A 27,402-nucleotide genomic window follows, 5' to 3' on the forward strand; every position below is an offset into this window, starting at 1 on the left:
CTACTTCTTCTTTGCTTTTGCTTTCTTTCCTTTGTTTGTTTTGTAGAACTTAAGAGATTCATCTTGGCCTGGCTGGCCAGTGATAGAGAGGGGGGAAGGGATAGGAGCATTGAGGTTCAAAGTCTTCTGAAGTTTCAGGTCCAAAATATCAAAAGTTATCTGTATCTCATATTGCAGCAGCTCCTTCAGGCATTCAGTCTGAATGTGAATGACCTCATCAATGAGCTTTTCTAACTCCTGGAAGAAATAGAACATGGCTGGTGATCAGAACTCTGGGGAGACTGAGGCTATCTGCAGATATCCAATTCTGAACACATCCACTCCTTTTTCTGTGTTCTAAACCTTACATTTCCCCCACCAGATCTCTTGGTCACCCTTCTCACCCCTACTCTGTGCTCTGAGAGGCTAACTTATAAGGGCTGCCTCAACCAGCTACCTTGACCTATGGCTTTGAGTTCAGCCAATGGGAGGTACTGGCAGGAGATCTGAGCCTGGGAAGAGAATGAAGTCTCTCACCTCCTTCAGGATCCACTGTAGATTGGCCATGACTCTAACCCTCTGCCTACAGCCTCCTAACCCACAACCCTCTCCTACAGCTCTCTTTTTGGATTCCAGTGACTGTTTCTTTCCTTCTCCCATCAGGCCTACTGTGGCAACAACCCTGTTGGACTGTGTCATTGACTACTAACATTGTTCTGGGCCCATAGGCTAGTCCCATCTTCTCCTATCTTCTGGTCAATGAACTTTCCATTTGGATATCATCCCCCTTCCTTCCCCTCCTGCCCTCATCTCATTTTTACATCTCAAAGTTCTAGTAGCAGCCTAGTAGCAGCACTGTCAGAAGGGACAGTGCAAGTTGCTCAGAGAGTGGGAATGTCCTCCAGCCAGCCAGCCATGGAAAGAATGGAAAGTCAATCACCATCTGCCATGTTAAAATGAGACCCTGTCTGTCATCTCAATCAGGATTATGGCACCATGGAATCCTGGAGACATGGACTATGTAACTGTGTGTCTCTAAATTTCCTGCTTGAGGAACCAAACAGCAGAGGAGAGTTTGTGCTTGTCTTGAGGGTGTCAGGGGACATACTTAGAGTAGCTGATGCCTAGAAGACATTTCTTTGAGATCTCTTATTTTAACTAAAACCTAGTGTAAAATCTTATATTTGCCCCAGAATATCTCCTTGGTTGTTTTATATAAAAGTAATGTTCTTCCCCTAAGTCCTTGGGGAGGACTGTGCTCCAAGAGGATGTACTGTGTTTATCCTATGGTGTTCAGTGTCCCCACTTCTGGCACACAACCAGGGGCACACAGTGGAAGGGACTCTAGTCCACGAGCTCCACCAGGCAGGGACCAGCAGCAAAGTAATGGGGGCTGGAAGAGGACCTGGGAGGGGCAGGGAAGGACAGCAGGAGTGGGAGGGAAGGCAACACCTCCCATCCATCGCCTTGTCCACATGTTCTAGAGCAAGGTCCCCCAGAGGAGACAAGCTATTGCTTAAGTTCTTTTTTTCTTTAAAAATATTTTTTGATAGAAAGCACAAGCAAGGGAAGGGCAGAGGGAGGGAGGGAGAGAGAGAGAGAGAGAGAGAGAGAGAGAGAGAGAGGCAGAGAGAGAGAATCTTAAGCAGGCTACATGCTCAGCACGGAGCCATACGCAGGGCTCGATCCCATGACCCTGGGATCATGATCCAAGCTGAAATCAAGAGTCAGATGGACACTCAACTGCCTGAGCCACCCAGGAGTCCCTGTTGTCTAGGTTCTGTTGGGTCTTTCTTTGCTGGACATCTTACTGCACTAAGATTACCTGGCAGCCCAATGTGCTATTTCTCTGGGAGACTTGACTTAACCTTAGAAGAGTATCATTTATTCTATTGTGTTAATTGCTTTTTAGAGATTTTCCCCATGTTATAATTCACAGGGCTGTTCACTCTTTGGCTGACTTTGAAACACACAGGCCCTGTGACTCTCCATCCCCACCCCAGCATATACCAACATATGCCCTCATGTGTACACATATGCAATACTTGTCTCTGTGTTCAAAGATAATGCAGCAATGATGATATTAGTGCCTATGTTTAGTTAAAAAATAAATTTGGACTCTTCCAGGCCCTTAAGAAGTTGATTGCCCTGGGGCCAAGATAGTCACCATTTAGTAAAGAGCTGGTCATTGAGACTCTGGCTCCTCGAGCCTCTGTGGCCTTAAGACTGGTCAAGAGGGCAGCCCGATTTCTTCTATCCATACCAGACTCTTCTAGGTTCTCCCTGGACCACTAGCCCCACCCCTTTGCCTACCTCAGCATATCACCCACATTGGGCTGTCCCCAGTGGACCTTCCTTTGTCACCTTCCCCCACCCCCAGGCCTCAATGGATGCCAGCTCTGCAAGTAGATGAAGGGCACTGAGACCATCTGTGGTGGTTCAGATCCTGGGCTCTTCATTAGACATTGGGATCCACCAGGCCTCAGTCCAAATGTAAACAATTCTACTTGCTAGGTTGGTGACCTTGGGCAAGTGGATTAAATTCTCTGAGCCTCAGTTGTCTCATTACTAACATGGGGACAAGAATTATACCTCACAGAGATGTTTTGTGAAACATGCATGCAAAGCCTGTGGCTAAAGCTCAGTGACTGTCCCCTTCTGCCCCGTCCCATGTGTGCAGACCATGGAGTCCTGTCTGTGAGTCTGACTCCAGCTTTGATGTGCTCTTGGTAGGAATGCGCATTTGTATGTGGTAGGTGAGCATCCTCCCACTTCATGGGTCCAGCCTTACCTCCCTCTTTAGAACCCGGCTGGGCTGCTCAGACACCTCAGAGAACGTTTTCTGTAGCTTGTGCTCCTGCTCCAGGTGCAGCGCCTCTTTCAGGAGCAGTACATTGGTGCGTTTCTGCACCTCAGCCGTACGGAGCTCCGCCATCTGCTGCTCAAGCTGCCAGATGTCCTTGTCCATGCCCTTGGCCAGCGGGAGGGGCTGGGGCGGTGCACATACTTCCAGGTGGTTGACAGTCAGGTTGACTTCCTGGTCCTGGCCCAGGACATACTGGTAGAGTTTGTAGTGGCGGATGAAGGTGTTGTGGAAGTAGTCACAGAGGGCCAGCAGGTGGGTGGTATTGAACTGTCCCTGGTAATCTCTGAGTTTGTTCCCTAGGATTGTCACCGCCTCAGTGATGGAGCAGCCTGTGGGCACAGAGGGGCTGAGCATTGAATGTGAACTGAGGTAAAGCTGCATTGATAGGTGATCAACATAGGTTCTGAATCTAGGCACCATCCACCCATCCACCCATCCATGCACCCATCCATTTCCCATCTGTCTGCCCATCCATCCTCCCATTCATCCCCCTACCCACCCACCCATCCATGACACCCATGACCCCAGAGCCCATGTCCTACTAGTTATTCTATATTACCATTTATCAGTTCTTAAAAATTACGGAGTAGAGGCACCTGGGTGGCTCAGTTGGTTGAGAGTCTGACTTCAACTCAGATCATGATCTCATGGTTCATGGGTTCAAGCCCCTCATCGGCTTACTGCTGTCTGCACAGGGCCTGCTTCAGATCCTCTGTTCCCCCCTTTCTTTTCCCCTCCTCTGCTCATGCTCTGTCTCTCAAAGATGAATTAACATTTTAAAAAAATCTTTAAAAAAGTCTATGGAGTATATCACATTTCTCCTTTTACCTTGGCTTCTAGGAAGTTCAAAGCCAAATTTAAGTAGTAACTTACCTTTATCTCATTTTTTAATATGATTATCTCACCCCTTACCAATATTTTGACCTTTAACTCTTATTTTGAAGGTTTACCTCAGCTGTTCTTTATGTTGTTTCCACTTGAAACCCTTTGGAAAGGAAATGAGGGTGTAAAAAAAGGGATTCTGATAAGAGTAGGCTATGAGATGGCTGGAGAGACAGATGTCCAGACAACTGTTATCTTGGAGATGTGTGTCACAGATTTAGGCAAATATTGCTTCTATCATGCAAACAAAGATCAGCTCTGGGGTTACACCATGGGCAATGCTCCTGAGCAAACCATCTTCTCTCACCCCCTCCCATACACTCCTTTTGCTCACAACTTTATCAAAAGCTCAGGGTAGTGTGATCAAGGAGGAAGGACTCTTCCCAGCATGTGATTGGGTCTTAACACAGGGGGAGGTTCAGTAAAGGGTCATGACTGAATGATGGGTATGCCTTGATGAACAGACGTTGGGCAGAGAGAGGGGCAAGAAACAAGGGACAGAGAAAGAACATGCCTTAGCGTAAGGAGACCTGGGTCCTCACACAGATGCCATCCCTGAAGTGCACTGTAAATTCAGTCAAGTGTCTCTTGCTTCCTGACTCAGTGTCTACCTCTGTAGAATAGGAGCTTGGGCCAGCTGACCACCAAGTCACATGATTTGGGGGATTTAGTTTTATCTACTGAAGGGAGAGATTAAGTATTGCATGCAGGGAACCTGGATTTCCTCCTGGAGTGGAGGCCCAACCTGTCTGTAGATCCCCCTCCTCGTCTCTCCTATGTGAGGCTCCCATAGGGCCCTAGTAAAGTCTCTTACCTTCCTAGCCAGAGGGCTCCTTTCTCCTTTAGGAGGAGCTGTCTCAGTCTTGCCCTTGTAGTTGCTTGTAAAGTCCTCCACACCCCACCCCCACAATGAACATTGTATGTTCATTTTGGCTTCTCACTCTTGGCTCTGTATGGGAATATTTACCTCAAATCTTCCCAGAGTGCTGAGATGGTAAGTTATCACTGTCTTAGAAAAACATTAGTAGATGGAGAACTACTCCACTTTTAGCCTCATTTAGAATGTGCTTGGGAGTGTCACTTGGATTTAGACTTCAGTCTTCTGGGCGAGGGATGAAGAGAGGCCTCTCCAATGTGCAGAACAGGAGATTGGTAGGCTGTGTTTTCCCCTTCTTTCAAGGCAAATCATCAGGCTCAGAGGTCCAAGAGAGTGCTTCTGTTTCAGGATGGTGTAGAGGGAGGGCACTGGATTTGGAGGCCTGAGACAGTTCTGTCCCGTTTTAGTTGTGACATTGGGCCTTCATTCCCACAGATATAAAATGAAGGATAATAATATTTAGTTGATAGGATTTTTATGAGGATCAAATGGGATGACTTGTCCAAGTGCCTGATACAGAGCCTGCTACAAGGTAGTGATCAATAAACAGTGTAGGGAAAGAAGAGTTTGTTTCTGCCCTGTGAGAAAAGTCTCTCCTGGCCACATATATCTTTCCTTCTTTCCATTTCTCCATCTATTCATCCACCTATCAATTCACCCATCCATGCATCTATCCATGAATGCATGCATGCATCCATTCACCCTCCATGCATTGCATGCATGTATCCACTTTTCCATCCATCTTCCACCCATCTATCCACCCATTCATCCACCCATCCATCCACTCATTCATCCATTCATCCATCCATCCATCCACCCATCCATCCACTCATTCACCCACCCATCCACCCATTTATCCATTCATCCATCCATCTATTCACCCATCCACCCATCCATGCACCCATCTATTTCCCATCCATCTGCCCATCCACCCTCCCATTCGTCCTCCTACCCACCCACCCAACCATCCACTCAAGATTAATTTGTCAATTGTTACTGAGTGCCTATTAATTACTAGGAACTATGCTAAGTCAATACTATGGCACTACTGTGACAAATAAGACACATTCTTTGTTTCTAAAGTGCTCACAGGAAAGACAAACAAGTAAATGTTATGATATGTGTGTAAAGAGAAACAGAAACAGGTGGAGAGGAAGGTTCAGTTGAGGATAGGGATTCCCCTGGAGGAGATAATGCATGAGCTACATCTCAGAGGCTTAGTGGGAGGACTGAGCCAGTGAAGATGGTGAGGGAGGCATTTTCTGGGTACAGTCTGGGTGAAAGCATTGGGGCAAGAAGCTGTATGGCATGGGTGGGGAACAAGCCTGGGTTTGTTATTTTTGGCATATAAAAATGGAAGCAGAAAATGGCAAGTGTTGTGTGGAAAGGTAGGCAGAATACAGATGGGAGGGCCTTGAATGCTGCATTCAGAAGTATTGCATTGTAGGAAGTGCAGAGTCTGCCTAGCATTGTAGGAAGATTGTACACATGGCCATGCTTGCCTTGAGCTAAATAACATTGATGGTCATGTGGTGTTGGTGCATCGCATTGTCCGGTCCAGATGGGATTGTTGTGGTCTGAGAATGCCAAGTCAGCAGGTGCGGGCAGATTTGAGTGGCAGGACTGATGGTCCGATGTGGAGTGTGGTAGCGACCTGCAGAGAGTGGTGGGACCACCAATAGAATATGATACAGGTGGCACATTCACCTCTGACATGACCCCTGCCCTCAGAGAGATTCCAATTTGTAGAAGAGGTGACAAAAAGATGACATTCCCCTTTTTATGCTCAGTCCCCAGCACAAGGTTTTGTGCACAGTTGGAGCCAATGGGTAGCTAGTGAGTAAATGAGCAAATTCTGATATTAAGTGCAGTGACAGAGTTATTCATTTATACATCCAACAAGTATTAGGTACTTTTCATGTGTTAAGACCTGTTTCAGGTTCCAGGGAGGCAGTGAAGGGCTAGGGAGAAAACACACAGAGTATAACTCTGTTCAGGGTTCTGCAGTCTGGGCGGACACAGAATAGGAAGAAGTGACTTTGTTAGGGAAGTCAAAGAGCAGTTCTCTGAGAGGGTGATGAAGAATCTGAGATGAACAGTGTCAGAGGAGTTACTGGGCAAAGAGAGGTAGGAGAGAATGAATCAGGCAAGGGCAACATCATGTGCCTGCAGTTGGAGAAAGCATGGCCCATTTGAGAAACCAAAAGACTGGGGGTGAGGGGCTGGCAGGCTAGAAGGCAGCTGGTGAGAGATTCCCTGGTTCTAGAAAAGGTTGGGTGGTGGACAGCAGCCCAGTGGTGCAGGACCTCCTAAGACCCTATGGGAGGAATTTGGTCTTCAGCCTAAGAGTGATGTTAAAACAATGACCCTTTCACAACATGGTCTTCCTCTGCATAAAACCCTCCTTTCCTCTTCTCCTTCTGCTTCTGCCTGGCACACTGGCCTTCCCTTATTTTTCCACCATACCCTGTATTCCCTTGTGCCAGGCCTTAGGCTCGGATGCCATTCCTGGCATCACTCCCAGGATGCCACCTTCTCACAGACACCTCCCAGACCACCCTACCCCCAGCCCATCCTCCAAATATTTAATGTATGAAGGAAAAGTTGAAAGTTAAGCTTACTGAAAACAGTTTAAAAAATTAATTTTGTAAATTTTTTGTCAAAGAAATGGCAGTTTTGAATGACATTTTGAATGACATTTTAAGATTTGATTGCATTGCTATTATCGTTATGCATCTACATAAATTGCTTCTTTGCATGTGTAATTTGACAATTACAATTTACATAAGTGAATAAATTATATTAAAATTACTTAGAAGTTACAGTTGTAACATTAAATTAGATGTTGATAGCTTTTTAATTTTGAATTTAACTTAAAAATTTTCTTTAGTCATCTTTAACCCTGCATTACATACAAAGAGTAAGCTTTATATGTGTATAAAGCAGACATACATACAACACAAAATCAGATATACAAAATATTTATGATATTAAAACTAGACAGTAGGTCATTAAGGAGTAGGTCATTAGGGAAAAATGTCTAGAATGCCTCCTCAGTATGATCCAGCAATTCCACTTCTCAATATATACCCCAAAGAAATGAATTAAAGATCTTTAAGAGGAATCTGTTCTCCCATATTCAATGCAGCATTATTTACAGCAGCCAAGATATGGAAACAACCTAAGTGTGCTGATGGATGAATAAAGACATTGTGAGATATATAGATATAGAATATACATAGAATTCTATTCTATGATCTATATAATCTCTCTATATATAGGATATGTAGAGAGAATATCTATCTATCTATCTATCATCTATATCTATCTATCATTTATCTAGAATATTATTCAGCCTTAAAAAAGGAGGGCACTTGTTGGGATGAGCACTGGGTGTTGTACATAAGTGATGAATCACTAAATTCTACTCCTCAAATCAATATTGCACTATATGTTAACTAACTAGAATTTAAATAAATTGAAAAAAGAAGTAAATCCTGTCATTTGCAACGACATGGATGGGCCTGGAGGACATTGTGCTAATTGAAATAAGCAACACACAGAGAGACAAATACTGCATCATCCCACTTATATGTGAAATCTAAAAAAAGTGGAACTCATAGAAGCATAGAGTAGAATGATGGTTGCCAAGGGCTGGGGGGAGGGAGAAATGGGGAGATGTTGATCAAGGTATATAGAGTTCCAGTTATGCAGGATGAATAAGTTCTGGGGATCTACTTAGTGCTTAGAGCTAGCAATACTGTTTTGCATATTTGAAATTAGCTAAAAGAGTAGATCTTAAATGTTTTCACTACAAATAAAAGTGGTAACTATGTCAGGTGATGATTATGTTAATTAGCCTGATTGTAGTAATCATTTCACAATGTGTATCAAAACATTATGTTTGTACACATTAAATATTTTTCAATATTAAAAAAATGTTTATTTATTTTGACAGAGAGGGGGAGAGAGAGAGAGAGAGGAAGGAGTGGAGAGGCAGAGGGAGAGACAGAATCCCAAGCAGGCTCCACACCGAGCATGGAGCAGATCCTGATGCGGGGCTCGAGCCCATGAAACATGAGATCATGACCTGAGCTGAAATCAAGAGTTGGATGCTCAACTGACTGAGCCACTCAGGTGCCCCTATTTTTCAATGTTTTTATTTGTCAGCTATACCTCAGTAAAGCAAGGAGGGGGTATTTCACACACACACACACACACACACACACACACACACATTCAGGAAACAAATAAAACAGCTTCTAAGGGAGGCAATAATGGCAAGAAAAGAGATGCTGCTTTTGCATGGTAGGGTGTGAAATGCATTCTCCCCATTTTCTGCTTTGCTTCTCACTTGTGTCACAGATACTCTGCAGCCACCAGGACAGCGACCTAGGCATTCCTTGACTTCTCTCTTGCTCTGCGAAATATCTGGCTAGGTGGCTGATCCTGAAGACCCTTTCATTACTGAATAGTGGGGAGGGGCCCAGGGCCAGTGGAAGCCCTGTGTTCCACAGTCACCTGGATCTTTCTAAAAATACAGAGCACCCCACATCTCAAAAGAAGGAAGTGCTGATTCCAGGGTGGGATTGGCTTGGGAATTGTTGCTCCTCAGTTATGAGCCAGATTGAGCCGAAAGAACTCAGATGTTGACACACGGGGGCCATGGAGTTATGAAATGCCCAACTGGCAAAAGGATGAAACCAAAGCCCCCAGATGCTCTGTTCTGCTGAGTGACCTTTACACAAGATACCTGTCTCAGGACCCTCTCACCTGTCACATGGTTGCCAGGTCCCTTCCTGCACAGATGTGAGCTTTGTGCTGCTGGGATCCCGTGGGCATTTTGTTCTTTTCTCTTTCGCTTTTGGAGAGGGTTGGTTAAAAATGACACAGAACGTACAAGTCTCTGTTGTTGTTGTTTTTAAGGTGCTCAAATACATTACATAACGACATAACAAGAGTTGAAGATTCCTCTAAAAGCAGCATGCAAGCAAGTACCCATGTTTAGGATAAAACTGGGCACCGAGGTGCAGAGAGGAAGAAGTGAAAGTACAAGGAGATGGGGTAGGTGCTCTCATGGGGAAGGCATCCTGACGTAGGATGTGGGGGGACAAGGAGCCAGGGAAGGTTTCCCACAGAGAGGACATTGGAGCCCACAGGAAGAATGGGGAGTTTGGCAGAAGATGATAGGGAAGGGCCCTCCAGGTGGAGAGCCTGCAGAATAAAGGCTGGAAGCAAATAGGGTACAGTGTGGGCATGTGCTTGATCCACATGGTTCAGAGTTTCTGGGAAGAAAAGCTGGAGTCTGGGGGACTCCCCCAGGGGGACAGAAGGGCTTGGCATCATCAGTTTGCAAAGGGCAAACTCGTGTATGTCACATGAAAGAGCTGGACTTCAAAACAGAAACCAGGCTCTTTAAAGAGGATTCATGGACCCCAATGTTGGGCTTCAGGACCAACTGGCATCTTCTGAAATTGTATCCAGAATTTCACATGCACTTTTTTCCCCCTGGGGGTGGGGTGTGTGCATGGAAAGAATCATCAGATTTCTGAAAGGAAAATTAAGAACCGTGGCCAAGAGCTGCAGAGCCACTCAGAGGTCTTAAGCCGAGAAGGGAGAGCTCAGATGGGCATTTAAAAGGGATGGTGGTGGTGTGTGACGGCAAAAATAATCAGTAAAGGAATCTCAGAGACTGGGGGACCAGGGTTGGTTTCTGATAATCAAAGCTGGACTCCAGGTTGGTGTGGAGGCGACTGTGTGAAATTTGTGAGGTGAATCGTTGCCTCTTCTCTGGGCTCTGCGGAGCCGAACAAACATGCTGGAAAATGCCGTCCCTCCTCCAGCCTGGCTTATGAGTGGATGGGGCTGGGATCACCTGCATCCTCCAGATGTGGGTGGCCACAACTGCCTCATTTGTCAAGGCCATGGTTTTCTCTATTCAGCCCCTGGGCAGCCATGCATAGAGGCCAGGTTTGAATCAAGAAGTCTGAGGGCCCAGTTGTGCTGAGTGACCTCAGCAAATGTTGGCAAGTGCTCCCAGCTGCCTGTCATCCTGGCAGGTGCCCAATTATGGGTATGAGCTATGGCCTTAGCCTCAAGGTCATAAAATGCAAGAGTGGACCTCATCCAGGGTCACTGGGGAAGGAGTCCCTGGGCTGGTTTCTAACTTCCAGCCCCAAGACTCCTTGGCCAGCTCTGGTTTTCAGCAAAGATCATCCTAAGCTGGCTCATGAGACACACTTTCTTGGCCCTCAGACCATTCTCTATTTGCCGCAGGTTGAGAAGTTCCGATGACTCAGAAAGCCAAGGATTAAGTCTCAGAGAGAAGCCTCTGGCTGCCGGGGGACAGATCTGTACGTGCAAGTTGCTCTTCAATAACAGGGAGTGGCTTTCATTTGCATTGGCTGCTGGGAACTTCCTGAAGACAGTCCCCAAGCCCCTGGAGGCCAGCACCTGCACGGGGACGCAGGCATGGGAGAGGAGGAGAGCAATGAGGAGGGGAAGAGCAGGGGGTGGGATGACAATACCAGATGCTCCAGAATTAGGGTAAAAAGGCACTGGGCTTGGACCAAGCACTCTGGGCGCCTGCCTCCCGCTGCCCCTCATGTTCGGGGTCTGGGGCTGGATGACAGCAAGGGAGATGTGCCATGTCCTGGAAGGGTTGGGAACGGTGAAGAGGCATTGTTCCTTCTGGGTGGGTGTGAGGGGGAGGATCCAGGTGCCACCAGTGCCCCCTGACAAACCAGTTTGGTTGCCCCCGCCTTGGCTCAAAGGGGAGGAACAAGTCAGGCTGCAGCCTGGCTTGCTTACCTTTCTGTGCACCTACCAGGGCTGACCTGGGATGGTGGAAAGCAGATGAAAGCACAGAACCTTCATCTCCACCCCCATCCTGCATCCTGAAAGCTGCCCCCTGCCCATCTTTCTGCTCATGGTAAGGTTCTGCCAAACTCATTTACACCAAGGTGCCAATAACAGTGACAGCTCACGTGCTTTCCTTGAGGCAGCGGAGGACTCTTGTTGAGGGAGCTCCCACTGGGTGCCGCATGCCCTGGGTCATCTCGTTCCACCCAATCCCTCCTAGCTCTGTGAGGCAGGGGTACAGGCACTTTACTCGTGAGAGAAACTGAGGCTCAAGGACTCAAGGGATTTGATTAAGGACACACAGCTGGTGGAGTGGGGAAGCCAGAATTCAAGCCGCTGCCTGGCACAGCCATCTAGTCCCAAGCAGCTTTGGGCTGTCTTTGTAGACCCTTAGAGATGGACACTGGAAGGGGCCCCCAATCCTTTTGGACACAGTTTTCCAAAGGATGTTTTGCAATAGGTATTACATAGAAACCAGTACTTCAAAGCCAGAGACCTTGAAGATATGTTGGATCAAAAGATATGAAACAAGGCCCTTAATATGCTAGTGGGCTCAGCAAATGGCCCAAAGGGGTTGAGCATCTGCAATATTTCTCAAATTTATTTGAGGTAAATGGTCTTTCGGACCAAGGAGCATATTTGAGCAACTATTGAGCTAGTCTAGTCCTTTCATATTAGAGATGGGAAACTGAGACCCCTCTCTGCCTCTATGAACCTGACTGCTCTAGATACCCACACATAAGTGGAATCATAAGGTACTTGGTCTTTTGTGGCTGGCTTATTTCATTTAGGGTAATGTCCTCAAGGTTCATCCGTGTCAGAATTTCCTTCCTTCACCAGGCTGAGAAATATTTCATTTTATGCATAGATCACATTTTGTTTGTCCATTCATCTGTTGATGGACAAGTAGCCCATACAGATGGGTTGCTTCTGCCTTTCGGCTATTGTGAACAATGCTTCTGTGAGCACAGGTGTGCAGATATCTGTTCAAGTCCCTGTTTTCAGTTCTTTATACAAAGAAGTGGAATTACTAAGTCATGTGGCAGTTCTATGTCTAATTTTTTGAGGAGTCTCCCTACTATTTTCCTGCCCATGGTATTTTGTTTTTGTTTTTAAGATAAACCAAGAGTCACCTTAAAGAAAAAAATCTACTCCAACAGCAGGACTGGAAAGATTATGTTGATCTTTTAAAGATTTCCTTGCTATTCAAAGTCCTGGGACTCAAAAAGGGCAAACACAGGGCCATGTATTTTAGATTGTCATGAACTTTGGCCGAAGCTCTTCTCATTGCTTAAAATGGTCCCCTGACCTTGTCTGTTTAGTAAATGCACCCCTCACTGTTCCTCACTTCCATTCCTCAAGAAGTTTGCATGATTTTTTTTACTTTAAAACATTTTTTAATGTTTATTTATATTTGAGTTAGAGACAGAGTGTGAATGGGGGAAGGAAAAAGAGGGGGAGACACAGAATGTGAAGCAGGTTCCAGGCTCTGAGCTGTCAGCACAGAGCCTGACCTGGGGCTCGAACCCACAGACTGTGAGATCATGACATGAGTTGAAGTCAGATGCTTAACCAACTGAGCCACCCAGGCGCCCCTGGAATGCTTTTTTTGTTTTCATTGAAAAGGAAGTGTTTTTATTTTTTATTTTTTTAAGTTTTAATTTTAATTCCAATTAGTTAACATACAGTACTATATTAGTTTTGGGAGTACAATATAGTGATTCAACACTTCCATACACCACCATGTGCTCATCACAACAAATGCACTCTTTAATCCCCATCACCTATTTCACCCATCCCCCTTCCCACTTCCCCACTGGTAACCACTAGTTTGTTCTCTATAGTTAAGAGTCTGTTTAAGAAGTTGGCACGCTTAATGCTACAGAGCTTTGGCAGGAAGAACAGATCTGGGGCCAGAAGGTCTCAAGGTTAATGCTGGTTCTGCCCTTATACTGTGTGATAATTTGCAAGTTACCTAACCTCTCTGAACCTCAGCTGCATCATTGCTAAATCCACCCACAGTTGCTGTGGACTTTAAAGGAGATGATTCATGAGGAGAGCTCAGCACATAGGGACTGCTGAGTGGATGTCTCATCTTCTTCACCCCCTAGCACAGTGCCCTGGAAATGTTTGCTGGAGGATGGCTGACTGAGTGCAGTGGATTAGGCTGATTCAGGGAGGAAGGTTCAGAAGGCAGAACAGAAGTCTTCAGATGGAAGTCTCAGACAGGTTTCAGCTCAGCAGCAGAACATTCTAGAAGCAAAAGCTTTATTAGCAGAGCAGTCTAGCTTGAGGAGTTAGGAGGCATTTGGCTGGCAAGAGGATTCTCGAATAATGTGTTTGTTGTGGTGGTGGTAGTGGGACTTGGATCAGGTGAGATCTTGGGTTTCTTTTTGATTCTCAGATGTTATGGTTATTTCCATGGAGCTGATGGTCCTCCATAGCCACATCTGGGGCACTGTGGGTACCTCGTGGCCAAGCTCTGCAGCTGTCTCAAGTTTAGTGAAAGGAGTCCTGACTTTTGATCTTCATCATCATCCTGTTGTCATCATCCCTGAGTTGAAAACGACCAAGGAATCCCACTGTCTCAGGGACTTAGACTAAAAATAGACTATATTGTATCTGTACCGTGTCCCCTCTAATGTTGGGGGCTCTGAGACTGACCAGTATGTCCAGCTGACTGAAGAAGGACATGGGAAGTTAGAGGTAGAGCATGAGGTCACTCCAAAGGGCCAGAGGTTGGGTTTAAGGCACCAGAACCACCCACCCGCACACAGGTGGCACATCCAGGCCAGAACACATTACCCAAAGGGCATGGCTCCTCTTTGCAGCTGGGCCTGTGCCACCCACCACATTGGAGCCATCCTGTTGAGGGTCAGGATCCCAGGTACATGCTGTAACTCCAGGTGACCCACTTAGGAACCCCACCCCCAGGTGTTCCACACCTGGTTCTTCCAGGTGTCTCCCTCTTCCTGCATGCAGGCGGCCTCATTCTTCTCATCGCAGGGTGCTTTCCCAGGCTTCATGCTTCTCAGACCCTCATGTGCTCTGTGTACAGATCCCTTTAGTCAAGATAGAAGGGTCACATGGCAGGGCATGTGCTCTGCTGTCAGACAGACCTGGGTTCAAATCCATTTACTGGGGGTGTGACTTAGGGCAAGTTACTTAACCTCTCTGGGCCTCAATTCATCATTAAAATAATGGGTATGATGCAAGATCATGGTGAAGATTATAAATGCTACATGCAAAAATGCCAGGATCATAAAGTCCTCACTGTTGCTCCCTCTACAGGATGTATGCTCCTCCAGGGAAGTTTGGGGAAGGTTTCTATTGCATAGTCTTGATTTCTGGCTTACTAGCTGGCACAGTCTCACCTGGAGAGCTTTGACCTTACTTAGCGTTATGGGCTGAATTAGCACAGCATCCCACACAATTCATATGTTCAAATCCAAACACTCCGTGCCTCCTAATGGGACTGCTCTTGGAAATAGGGTCTTCAAAGAAATAATTAAGATTAAACGAGGTCATGTGGGTGGCCCTAATTCATTATGACTGGTATCTTTACAAAAAGAGGTTAGGACACATACATCCACATAGGAAAGGCCATGTGAGGACACAATGAGAAGATGGCCATCTGCCAAGGAGGGAGGCCTCAAAGAAACCAACCCTGTTGACACCTTGATCTTGGACTTTCAGCCTCCAGAAATGTGAGAACAAAAATGTTTGTTGTTGCAAGTGCCCCATCTGTGGTATTTTGTCATGATGGTCCTCACAGACTGATACACTCAGGGAGGTATCTATGAAATGGCAGTTGCCCATTTGCCCCCACAAAATGCTCTCTCAGGATTTCAACCAGTGGCCTCTGTGGCAGCTTCCATTCTCCATCAGCAAGGAAGTTGCTGCCAAAGGCCCCTCCTTAGAGTCTAGTGGGAGAGGCATTGAAGTCAGGCTGCCCCAAGGAAGTTACCTTCCAGGAAGAGTGAAGGTGCATTTTCTCTCTGGGCTGGTCCTGAATTGCTGGAGGCTCTCCCACATGGGATGCGGTACTTGGGGGCTGGTGGAGTAGACCCTGGGCATGGCCATGAGTATTCTGGTAGGAAGAACTCACACAGATGAGCTTAGGCAAGTAATGCGTCCTGCCAGCCCCAGGCTGCTGGGGGAAGGTGGGGTGGCTGCCTTCCATGCTATGGCTGCCCAGATGACATTTTCTGGAGAATCAGGAGTAGCCATGGATGGAACTACAGATACAGTGCTATGACCCACTTCCCTGGCCACCTCATACCTCTACCAACTGGCCAAGGCCCACTTCCTCATGGCTTCAGGATATGAGGGCCAGGACAGAAGGAAAGAGGTACTTCTAGCCCAGAAGTCTAGGTAAAGTATCAGAGAGAAGACCAGGGCCTGCCAGACACTGCTGATGACAGATGCCACAGAGGCTGTTCCCCTCCAACCCCTCACCTGCTGCTACATGTGAGTCAGAGATAGGATGTGCAGGGCCTTCTGGGCACCCTAAATCTCTGCCACTCCTGTATGCAAAGTGGGAGACCTCAGGGTTCCCATATGTCCCAACACCTCTCTCCAGACACTCAACAGGGTGTGCAAAATCTGTCCACTTCCTGCGATTTCTTCCCACCAGGACAGAGTTGGCAGTCTTCTGTTCCTCTGTGTTGTTCCTGGTGACTTCCTCCCAGGCCCTACAGAGACAGAAGGATGGGATCTGCCCAGGGCTTCCTGGAGGCTGGCAAAGGAGGTGCAGTTGACAGGACTCTCACTTCTAGCTTGGAATTGAGACCAGAACATCCTGGTGAGCCATTTGCCAGGGCAGAATCAGCTTATGCTTTTGAATAAGGGCCACTCTTTCCCTCCTGGTACTGAGGACTGATTGGGCCAGGAAATAAGCCCAGCTGGCAGCTGGCCTGTCAAAGCTCTGAATCATTGTTGTACAAACATGACCCTCCTTAAATACTGTCCACCAGCTTTGTTATCTAGTATGCAAACAGAACTCAACCATCCTTAGCCCCAGATTAACAAAAAACAAACAAATAAACAAATCCCTGGAGAATCTCCCTTCCAAGAAGAGTGACAATCCACTGTGGAAATCAGCTTGCGCATAAGTTGGCTGGTCAGTAGGACCCTGCTGTCTGCATCCTGTATCCCATGACCTATGAGGAACTGACTTGCTGTCTTACCAGCTCTTCCTGCCCCTTGCTGTCTGGGTCCCCTAACAAGGGCAGTAAACAGATGCCTTCTCCCCTATGCTGTTGGGCAGTGGCACTTCCTCACATATGTGCCCAAGGGCAGGTCATGGATGCTGGGTGTCTCCATTAGGGGCCAGGTTTGAGGTTCTCTGGACCACCATTCTGTTGGCCCATGATTTGAATGCATCTGCAATCCTGCCTGCAAGGTGAGGGGAAGACAATAAATGGCACAGACAGCGAGTTCTCCGAGGGGCAGCATGTAGCATCTTCTAGCCCTGGACTTCCAGCACCTTCTATTCATCTCACCTCCCTTCCATGCGTGATGGGCACACGGGAGCTAACACTTGTTGAGCACTCACTATGTGCATGTTACTGTGCTATACATTTTGTAGGCCCTGTCTCGTTTAATCCTCCCAACTGCTCTATGAGTTAGAACTATTATGCCACTCATTCTAGAGCCAAGGAAATGAAGGTGTAGAGAGGTATAGTAACACATTAGTAAGTGGTAGAGGTAGGATTTGAATGCAGATCTTCTGACTTTAGAGTTTGGTGCTAATCACCCCACTGTGCAGCCTCTAATATCACCTGGACATGCAACTCAATGAGGTCACCCTGGATGAGTCAAGCACCCTAACTTCTTCTCTGCATACAGGGCATATCATCTCCATGGGCATCAAATATCTATTCATTCATTCATTCATTCATTCATTTTCTTCATTTAGCACCCACTGTGTGCCATATACTGTGTTTGGTATGGGGGTATTAATAGAGGGAGAAAAGTGAAGTGGGCATAGACCCCTCTCCAGGAGATCCAGCCTCCCCAGGGTCTAGCCTTCCTTGCTGTCTAACTATAGCTCTTTGGGGGAAGAGTTTAGATCTGAATAGAGTAAGAAGGAGGACACCTTGATATAAACAGCGTTTGAGAAGGATGAATAAGGTGGCCACCACAAGCAAGAGGGTGCTTGCAGGCATGTGGATGCCCAGAGAGATGTAGCCGCAGACATCCAGGTATAAAGTGTTGAGGGCATTGGGAAGGTGTGGCCATGGCTGGGAGTGGGCCTGACGTGGGAGGTTCTAAGGATGGCTCTGGGTGGCAAAGTCTGGGTACCTGGAGGGTGAGGGGATGGGATAGGGTGTGAGAGTGTGAGAAGGCCCTGGGCTGATCTCAGAGATCAATGTAGGGGGCATCTCAGAGGTAATGGACAGCATGGGTGGACAGGGCCTGGGGAGGGGCAGGTTAAGTTGAGAAAGGATTTGGAAACACCCTCCAGCAAGTAGGACTGATGTCAGGTGCCTCTTTGTTCAGCTGGACACTTATTCATTTGGCCCCTACTGGGGTTGGATCCAAGGTTAGGAGAGGAGTTTACCCAGAGCTGGTAGGCACCTGAAGGAGCAAAGTGGGCCAACTCCTTAGAGAATATGGTCCAAACCTGGGTAGTGTGGCTCAGATAACACCAGATAGGAGAGAAAGAGAAGATCAAGATTGGGTTAGGAATTGGGTAGAATGGCAACAGAACTAAGTAAGCAAAGGCAGGGGTTTTGGGAGCAAAGTCAAGAGGAACAAACCAGGCACCCTCAATGAACAGGACCGAATGGCTGTCTCCTGCTGCAGGTGTAAGACCTACATTTCTGGAAGGACAGCTGAACCCATGGGAGTGCCTAAAACCCCCGAGGAATGGGTATTATAATATTAGCGGTCAACCCACTGCACATTCACAGGGCGTCCTATGTAGCAGTCACCGATCCAAGTGATTTACATAAATAGACTCATCTAATCCTCGCAAAGATCCCATGAAGTTGGTGCCATTTTTGTCCTCATTTTACAGATGAGTGATCTGAAGCACAGAGAGGTTAAGGGACTCTCACAAAGTCACACAGTGAGGAAATGGCAGAATCAAGCCTTGAAGCAGGGCCCCAGCAATGTTGAGGACCAGTCCAGCCTGATACTGGGGTTGACTACAGACTGAAGAAGAAAATCCCTGGGAGTAAGGAGGCTTCAGATGAAATTCTATCCCCTGTTTTGGGGGTATTGATGAACTTGTTCATGCTCTCGCTAGTGTCCCTGGGCTGGATTTCCGGGAAGCAGTGTGGGCATGGCTGCCATGGAGATGCTATCTGGGCCAACCTGACAATCTTCAGGTGTAACAGCCACCATCCTGAATGGCACCATGAGGGGCCCAAGGTGAACAGGACCTAGCTCAGGAGGCCTGGTTCTAGTGTGGCTCTGTACCCCTGGGTGCTTCCACTGCACACCGTTGTCTACTCCCTGCAAACCCACAGCCAGCCTGGTGTTGCTCTCGAGTCAGCTCTCACAATAAGTCAGTTACCTGGGAGCCAAGCTGGGAACAGTCTTGTCTGCCTTTTTCCTGCGCCCCCACTTCCTGGACAAGCCTGCCAGTTTACTTTACCTCCGGGGCCTGCCTCTGGCCAAAGTGCCAGCCCTCTTGCTTTCAGTCCATTGTCCTGCCCACTCCCCAGGTCACAGGGTCTGCCAGGCAGTGCTGGCAGCTGGGTTTCTCTGCTGCCCTTGACAGGAGCTGATGCTGCTTTTGTACATCTGGAGGCCGATCCATCGTGGATGCTGCATAAAGTACATGCAGCCACATCTGATCATGCCATCTCTGAATCACATCCTGTTCTCTCAAGCCTTGGGTCTTTGTCCCTGTGGTCCCCTCCTAAGAACAATAGCTGACTCTCACTGAGTACTTACGCGGCACCAAATGCCATGCTATGGGCTTTATGTATGTAACCTCGTTTAATCCTTAAAACAACCCTAGCAAGTGGGTGCTCTCGCTTTTTCCACTTTCTAGATATGTAACCAGAGGCTCAAAGGTGATGCGACTTGACGAGGACCACACATCCAGTAAGGGACTGAACGAGGACTGGAATGTTTGCTTTGAGTGCTGAACCTCCTGATGGATTCTATCTTCAGTGAGTCAAATTTCAGGCATGAGGGGCCCACTTAAGTGCTTGTTCCCACTCAGTGTTTGTACCAACCATGTTTCTTAAATTTTGAGATGATTTAAAGGTAAGAGAAAGAACTTGTAAGGTGGAGAGCCCAAGACCAAGATTTAAAAGTTGTTAGGAAGAAAGAAAGATGGGCCAACACTGACAAGATGGAATCCATGGAGATAATTGTAAAGTCCTGCAAGTTCACTCAAAACTGCCATTGCACAAGGGCAGGATGGGAAAAATCATTCACATGTGGAACTGCCTGCCCAATATAAATCAGTGTGACTTTGATGTTGATAAAGTAAGTGCACCTATATACTATATAAACAGGAGCATCATCACCAGGACAGAGGAGATAATAAAATCCCCGACCACTTCACTGACCAATTTTCAGGTTTTTTTTTAAATTTTTTTAACGTTTATTTATTTTTGAGACAGAGAGAAACAGAGCATGAACGGGGGAGGGTCAGAGAGAGGGAGACACGGAATCCAAAACAGGCTCCAGGCTCTGAGCTGTCAGCACAGAGCCCGACGCGGGGCTCGAACTCACAGACCGCGACATCATGACCTGAGCCGAAGTTGGCCGCCCAACTGACTGAGCCACCCAGGCGCCCCGAGGTTGTTTTGTATTTGTATTTGGATGACATTTTAAGAACAATATTGACAATCACAAGTTTGCCCAGAGAAGGACAGCAAGAAAGAGAGCAGTGATGGGAAGGTAGGAGGAAAGGGCCTGTGGAAATGACGTCACATTAAAATGATAAAATTGGGCTGCCTGGGTGACTCAGTTGCTAAAGCACTGACTTTGGACCAGGTCATGATCTCCTGGTTCATGAGTTCAAGCCCCGCATTGGGCTCTGTGCTGATAGCTTAGAGCCTAGAGTCTGCTTCAGATCCTGTGTCCCCTGCCCACCCCCACCCCCGTCCCTTCCTCACTTGTGCTCTGTCTCTCTCAAAAATAAAATAAACATTACAAGAAGTAAAAAAAAAAAAAGTGATAAAAGCAACTGGGAGTTGATAGTCACATTAGATAAAGTGGATTAAATATCTGCAGGACTTGCATTCTGGGTCCAGGTGACAGACTTTGAACATTCTAGTAAAAGGTGCAGAAGGCAGATGTAGCTAGATATAAATAAGACCTTCAAATAATTGGTATGGTTTTACAAAGGCATGAGTGGCCTTGGAAAGAGGGAGCACCCTGTTGCTTGCAGGGTGTCTGCAGAGGCTGGAAAAACCTTGCTGGCTCGTTGAGGGTCTCCCTACAGTAGAGGGAATTGAGTGTCCTTCCAACTGCAAGGTTTTAGGAGTCCACAAGACATATATAGGAGGCATTGGCTGCATGCACTAACCAGATATGATGAAAGCTCCAGGGTGTTCTAATCTCCTCAGTGTGAAGATGGGTCTGCATCATCATTGACTGTTTTTCACGGGCTCAGCCTGTGGAAGGCTCTGATGGAAACTTGAAAGAGCCCGAGTTCCCACCTGCTTGGGGCAGACATTCTTCTTCCCGCTCGTCAGTGTTTGTTCTGGCCACAAGCCACTGCAGAGCTCAGCCGAAGGGGATGAACTCTGGTACCTGTGTATTGCTGTGAGCAGCAGGGAGTGGGACCCAGAGGGATTCCAGGAAGGCCCCAGGGGTGGGGGTTAGGGGGTGGCTGGTGGGAGATGAAGTTTCCCAAGAATCTCTGAAGCCAGCCCAGGAGCAATGCCATGTCTGGTTCAAGCCTTCAGACAGGGATCACTGGTTTGGAGGAGAGAAGTAAAAGGGCACATGGGCAGCATAAAAAATAAAAAGAGGCTGATCCACATGCACATAAGATGTGCAATTCAGTGGCAGCCACTAAATGGCTTGAAGCAGAGGAGTGATGGGATTTTATTTATGCCTGAAAAAAAAATCACTGGGCAGTTCAGTGAAAGGCTGCAGAGGTATAAGATTTGAAAGCAGTGGGCTGGTCAAGAGATGGAGGTGGGTTAGAAAGGGTGGCAGACAAGGAGCTGGTGAAAAGTGGTGAGCTTAGGGAAGGACATTGAGGCACTGCTGACTGGACTGGTGGATGAGCTCTGGGCACATAAGGGATGGGGACCTGATGCACAAGGGACAAAGCATCATGTGTCCTATTTGCTTGGCAGCTGTTGGAGACTTTGGTCAGAAGTCCAGAGAATTTCAAATGTGCCACATGTTAAAGAAAATATTATGCTTAAAAATTTTCAAAATAAAGAATCACAGAAAAGTTTCAAAAAGAGTTCATCATCAGGGCTGTGTGGTATTGGCAAAAGAAAAAATAAAGAGATCAATGGGGCAGGCAGAAGAGAGTCCAGAAATAGACCCACACAAATATAGGCAACTGATCTTTGACAGGGGAGCAAAGACAACACAATGGAGCCAAGATAATCTTTTCAACAAATGTGCTGGAACAACAGGACATCCACATGCCAACAAATGGAGTCTAGATACAGACCTCATACTCTTCACAATAATTAACTCAAAATGGATCACAGATCTAAATCTAAAATGCAATACTATTAAACTTCTAGAAGATAACATAAAAAAACCTAGATGACCTTGGGTTTGGTGACTACTTTTTAGATACAACACAAAGACATGGCCCATAAAAGAAGAACTGGTTGGGGCACCTGGGTGGCTCAGTCGGTTAAGCTTCCGACTTCAGCTCAGGTCACGATCTCGCGGTCCGTGAGTTCGAGCCCCACGTCAGGCTCTGGGCTGATGGCTCAGAGCCTGGAGCCTGTTTCCGATTCTGTGTCTCCCTCTCTCTGACCCTCCCCCGTTCATGCTCTGTCTCTCTCTGTCTCAAAAATAAACAAACATTTAAAAAAATAAAAAAAAAAACCCAGGGGCGCCTGGGTGGCGCAGTCGGTTAAGCGTCCGACTTCAGCCAGGTCACGATCTCGCGGTCCGTGAGTTCGAGCCCCACGTCAGGCTCTGGGCTGATGGCTCAGAGCCTGGAGCCTGTTTCCGATTCTGTGTCTCCCTCTCTCTCTGCCCCTCCCCCGTTCATGCTCTGTCTATCTCTGTCCCAAAAATAAATAAACGTTGAAAAAAAAAATTAAAAAAAAACCCATAGAATGCATAAAACCAATAATGAATCCTAATGTAAACTAGGAACTTTGGGTGATAATGATGTGCCAATGTAGATTCATGAGTTGTAACAAATGTACCACTCTTGGAGGGATGTTGATAGTGAGGGAGGCTGTGTGTGTTGGGTGGGCGGGGGTGGGGGAGACAAGGTTTCTGTGGGAAATCTCTGTACCTTCTGTTCCATTTTGCTCTAAGAAATAGTCTACTAAAAAACAGCACAACTGAAACCATAAAACTCCTACAAGAAAACAGGGGGAAACCTCCTTGACATAAGTCTTGACCATGATTTTTTGGAATAATACCTAAAGCACAAGCAACAAAAGCAAAAATAAACAAGTAGAGCTACATCAAAGTAAAAGGCTTCTGCCCAGAAAAAGAAATTTTGTAGAAAATTAAAAGGCATACTATGAAATATGAGAACATATTTGCAAAGCACATTTCTGATAAGGTGTTAATATAAGGAACTCAAACAATTCAATAGCAAGACTCCCAATAATCTAATAAAAATGGGCAATGGATCTAAATAGACATTTTCTCAGAGAAGATATTCAAATGCCCAACAGATCCATGAAAACAGGCTGAGTATCACTAATCATTAGGGAAATGAAAATCAAAACCACAATGAGATATCACCTCACACCTGTTAGAATAGCTAGTATCAAAAAGACAATAAATAACAAGTGTTGGAGAGAATGTGAAGAAGAGGGACCCCTAATGCACTGTTCAGTGGGAATGTAAACTGGTGTAGCCACTGTGGAAATAGTATGGAGATTGTTCAAAAAATTAAAAATAGAACTACAACATACGATCCAGCAATTCCACTTCTGGGTATATATGCAAAGGAAATGAAACTGCTCTCTTGAAGAGGTACCTGTACCTACATGTTCACTCCAGCATTATTCACAGTAGCCAAGTCAAGCCATGTACACAACCTATGGTCCATCAACAGATGAATGGATAAAGAAAATATGATATTTTTTGGCCATAAAAACGAAGGAAACCCTACGTTTCCTTAAAGGCATAAAGACAGACACTATATGATCTCACATGTGGAATTAAAACAAGAAAACTAAACTCATGGAAATGAGACAGACAGGTGGTGGTTCCCAGAGGTGGGGGCGGGGTGCAAAATGGATTACGGTGGTCAAATAGTACAAACTTCTGGTCATAAGAGAAATAAGTCCCAGGGAATTAATGCACAGCATGGTGATTACAGCTAACGATATCATGTTGTATATTTAAAAGCTGGTAAGAGAGTGGATCTTAAAAATTTTCATCACAAGAAAAAAATTGTAACTATGTGAGGTGATGGATATTAACTAAACTTACTTTGGTAATCACTTTGCAATATATACGTATATCAAATCAGTATGCGATACCCCTTAAACTCATACAATATTATATGTCAATTGTATCTCAGTAAAACTGGAAAAAAATAGTACAAAGAAATTTTTTCCAAGTACTTAAATGATCAGTGGCCCACAAAATGCCCCATCATCTCAGAATGTTTTCATGTAAATTACCTAACATAGGGCATTCATAACCACAGCCATGGTTCGGGAGATCTCCCTTGACACACCACTACTGTTTAACCTCCAGACCTCATCCAAGTTTTTCCAGTGTCCCTTATATCCCTTCATAGCAAAAGGACCCAAACTGAGGCCACATGTCATGTTTAGTGGCCACATCTCCTAGGTGGCTTTCAGTTTAAACCAGCTCCTCTGTCTTACCTTGGCTCTCAGGACCTTAATGTTTTTGAAGCTCACAGGAGAGGGACTTTGTTCAGTGACGCTAATTTAATGCTTTCTTGTGATTAGATCAGGTTCTGAGTCTTTGCTAGAACCATCACAGAAGGATGCTGGGTTCTTCTTTTGCATTCTACCAGGTAGAACGTGATTCTTAGTGTGTCCCTTTACTGATGATGTCTACTTGGATCATTTCATGAAGGAGGTGTCTGTCAGGCTCACTCACATAGAAGTAGCCTTTTCCCCTTTGTGATCAGTAAGAATGTTGTGGGGAGGGAGTATGTAAATGTCCCATTTCCCATCAAGCATCTACCTACTGGTTGTGGTACTTATTGATTATTCCTGTCTGAGTATTACTATGATGTTGGCCAAAGAGGGGCTGCTCCAAATATTTGCTTAAGGAATGAATCTGCATCTCACAGCCCAAGATGAGGATGGGTGTGATCACATTCCCTTGTGCCAGGGAGTCACAGGGAGAGATATTCTTCCTCTTCTCATGAAGCCCAGCACAGGGCAGAGGTGGGAGAGATGCTCCCTCTGCAAACTCACTTTACTGCTTTTCCCCTCATCCCTGCCAGCAAGCTGCTGCCTGTAAAGGATTCCTCCAAGACATTCAGTAGACCCAAACTTGATACTTGGAACAATTGTGGTCTTTCAGGAATGCAGGGGGGGGGGCGTGTCAGTGAACCAGTAGAGTGACACGTTTGATTTCTGTTAAGTGAAAACAAAACAAAAATTATGAATCTTGGCCCCTCCTCTTTTCACTAAAATAAAATCTGATTCCATTAGGAGCCTACTCTCAGCTAGCTGCCTCAGAGGTACTGATCAGATAAGGAAATTCATATTTAAGCATAAATGACTGACTGACCAAGAGACAAACATCCTGGCTGCTGTGTGAACAGCTTGAAGTTGTGCGAAATTTTAAGCCAGGGAGATAAAAATAAAGACGCAGCATGGACACTCAGTTTGCTTCAATTTCCAGAAAGCCTAGACAGGAAGTTTGTTTATGAGCATGGGAGGATGCTAAATGTCAGAGAAAGAAAGAAAGGGACTTCCAGCTCCTCACAGGGTTCCTGAGGCTGTGGACTGCAGGGGGGTCCTGTGCCCTGCATTCCCCTGCAAGCCTCGCTGACCCCTGCTCTGGATGCCCCATACCTTTGGTTTCCTTGAGCAGCTCTTCCGTGAACTTGACCACCTTGGCCACTTCCACCCATGGGAAACCTTTGCCCACGGCAAAGATGATGCTTTCGTAGAGGGTATCCAGCAGAATGCTTCTGCGGGAGTCTCTCACTTCATCAAACTCTTCCCAGTTCAACAGTCTCCGTAGGTGCTCCCTACCTTCTGGTTTCTGCAGGGCATGATATGAGGGATGGAGAGTGAGACTGAGGAATCAAGATGCCATCCTCACTGAGCAAATCACCACTGGGGTCCTCACAGGGCTCTGCATTGTCCTGAAGAGTGACCAGAAATGTGAGTATGCCTGGGGAGAATCATGCTTTCAGTTTTGGACAGCTCTCCCTCCCCTTTCTGGGAATGCACTGTTCTTTCTAGCACTGCTCCTTCCTCTCAGAGTTCTCATGCTAGGTCATTGCAGCTTCAGCAGGCTTCAAGTCCTGAATTATGGTTCCTCCTTCCTCTTCTCTAAAACAATAGTTGACTTCCCTGTGAGTCCACTCTCAACTAACTGCCCCAGAGGTATTGATCTGATAACAGAATTCATACTAAAGTGTAAATGACTACAAAGAAGCTTGGTGAGCCTATGTTTTAAAAGAAAGAATACGCCTTACTTGGTGAAAATTTGGGCACTCTAGCAGGTCAGGCAGGGAAACCTGATCAGGGAACTAGCCAAAAGAACCCATTTCACACTTGAGAGTTTGTCTGGCCTTTCCAGAAAGATTCTTATAGGTCATCAACAGATGTAGGAGAAGCAAGTGTCATTAAAGGAGGGAGTAAGAAAAGGTGCAGCATGAAGTGGAGAGCCACTGAACATGGGAACGTTGCTCCCTTGGGGTGAGGGAGGTTCCTGGCTGGGGGGGTGGGCATTTGTGGGGAAACTGTTCTCAGGGGAAGGTCCAGAGCCCAGGGATTCCTCTCTCACCACCTGACCCAGGCAGCCATTCCTTGCAGCGCTCACAGATCCCCAGGTTGGTGTCAGCTGGTTGGGAGATGTAGAGCAGCCAGTGAAAGCACATGTCCCAGGGCGGGGAGGGAGGCCCCACCAGGAAAGTTTTGCCTGGTGCCTGCCCATCAGCTCATGGCTGAAGGTCAGAAGCTAACCTGTGCACATAGTTGCATGACTCCTCTTGCCTGAGCTCTGTAACAGTGCCCTGACACCCCTCTGTGGAAAGCCCTATTCTGGAAGGAGCCCTATTCTGGAAGGTCCAGGCCCCTCCTTACTCACACCAGTCACCATAGAGTTGGGTCTAAGAAATTGATGAAATCTGCCCCCTCCCTGCCTTAAAGCAACAGCCCCCTTCCCCCACCCCCACAACCACACACATTCCCTACACACATTGGCATATAAGCCCAAAGGGCTCACAGGGCCCTGAGGCTGACTGATAAGAGGTAGCATCCCATGGTGATCAGCCCCTAGGGCCTTCCTGGCCCTCCTCAGAGTGGAGGCAGGCACAGTGCCTTTATGGCCATATCCTCCTTCCCTTCAGGCAGGCTCTGTCCCTATAGGTTGGGAAAACAGCCTCCAAGCTCCAAGGGCTGGTAAGCCTTTGGCCTGGCATTCCAGCTGGCATGCCCCTGCCCCCCATTGTGGGCCTCCTGGGCAAGGAGTCATGTCCAAGGTGTCTATCTGAAGAAGCACTGTTGAGGGGCCACTTTACACACACACCTCACTCTTACATCACCGAGCAAACTCCTTTTTAAAAGTTAGGTTTTCTCTTCACCTGAAATTGGAAGACTTTTTTTACTCCCTGGGGTGTTAAGAGTGCCAT

The 27,402-nt window shown here is 46.6% G+C and overlaps 1 protein-coding gene across 1 annotated transcript; it reads right to left on the bottom strand.

The window, feature by feature from the left end:
- On the bottom strand, nt 1-27,402 carry CUNH8orf74 (chromosome unknown C8orf74 homolog). Its single transcript, XM_047090861.1, has 4 exons — nt 27,355-27,402; nt 25,613-25,805; nt 2,771-3,174; nt 1-237 (listed from the first exon to the last, which is right to left on the bottom strand). The coding sequence occupies exons 1-4, from the start codon at nt 27,400-27,402 to the stop codon at nt 1-3; spliced, it is 882 nt and encodes a 293-aa protein (XP_046946817.1).

This window comes from Lynx rufus, unplaced genomic scaffold (assembly GCF_022079265.1).
Source record: "Lynx rufus isolate CCGP_SWC_20201006 ecotype Redwood Valley unplaced genomic scaffold, mLynRuf1.p SCAF_3, whole genome shotgun sequence".
NCBI classification, from domain to species: Eukaryota; Metazoa; Chordata; class Mammalia; order Carnivora; family Felidae; genus Lynx; species Lynx rufus.

Excerpts from the sequence above, each read along its gene's own strand:
- CUNH8orf74 (XM_047090861.1), bottom strand. The coding sequence starts at position 27,402 with ATGGCACTCTTAACACCCCAGGGAGTAAAAAAAGTCTTCCAATTTCAG. Across the intron at positions 3,175-25,612 it reads GCTGCTCAAGGAAACCAAAG|GCTGCTCCATCACTGAGGCG; the intron begins GTATGGGGCATC and ends CTGTGCCCACAG. Across the intron at positions 238-2,770 it reads GCCGGGTTCTAAAGAGGGAG|GAGTTAGAAAAGCTCATTGA; the intron begins GTAAGGCTGGAC and ends TATTTCTTCCAG.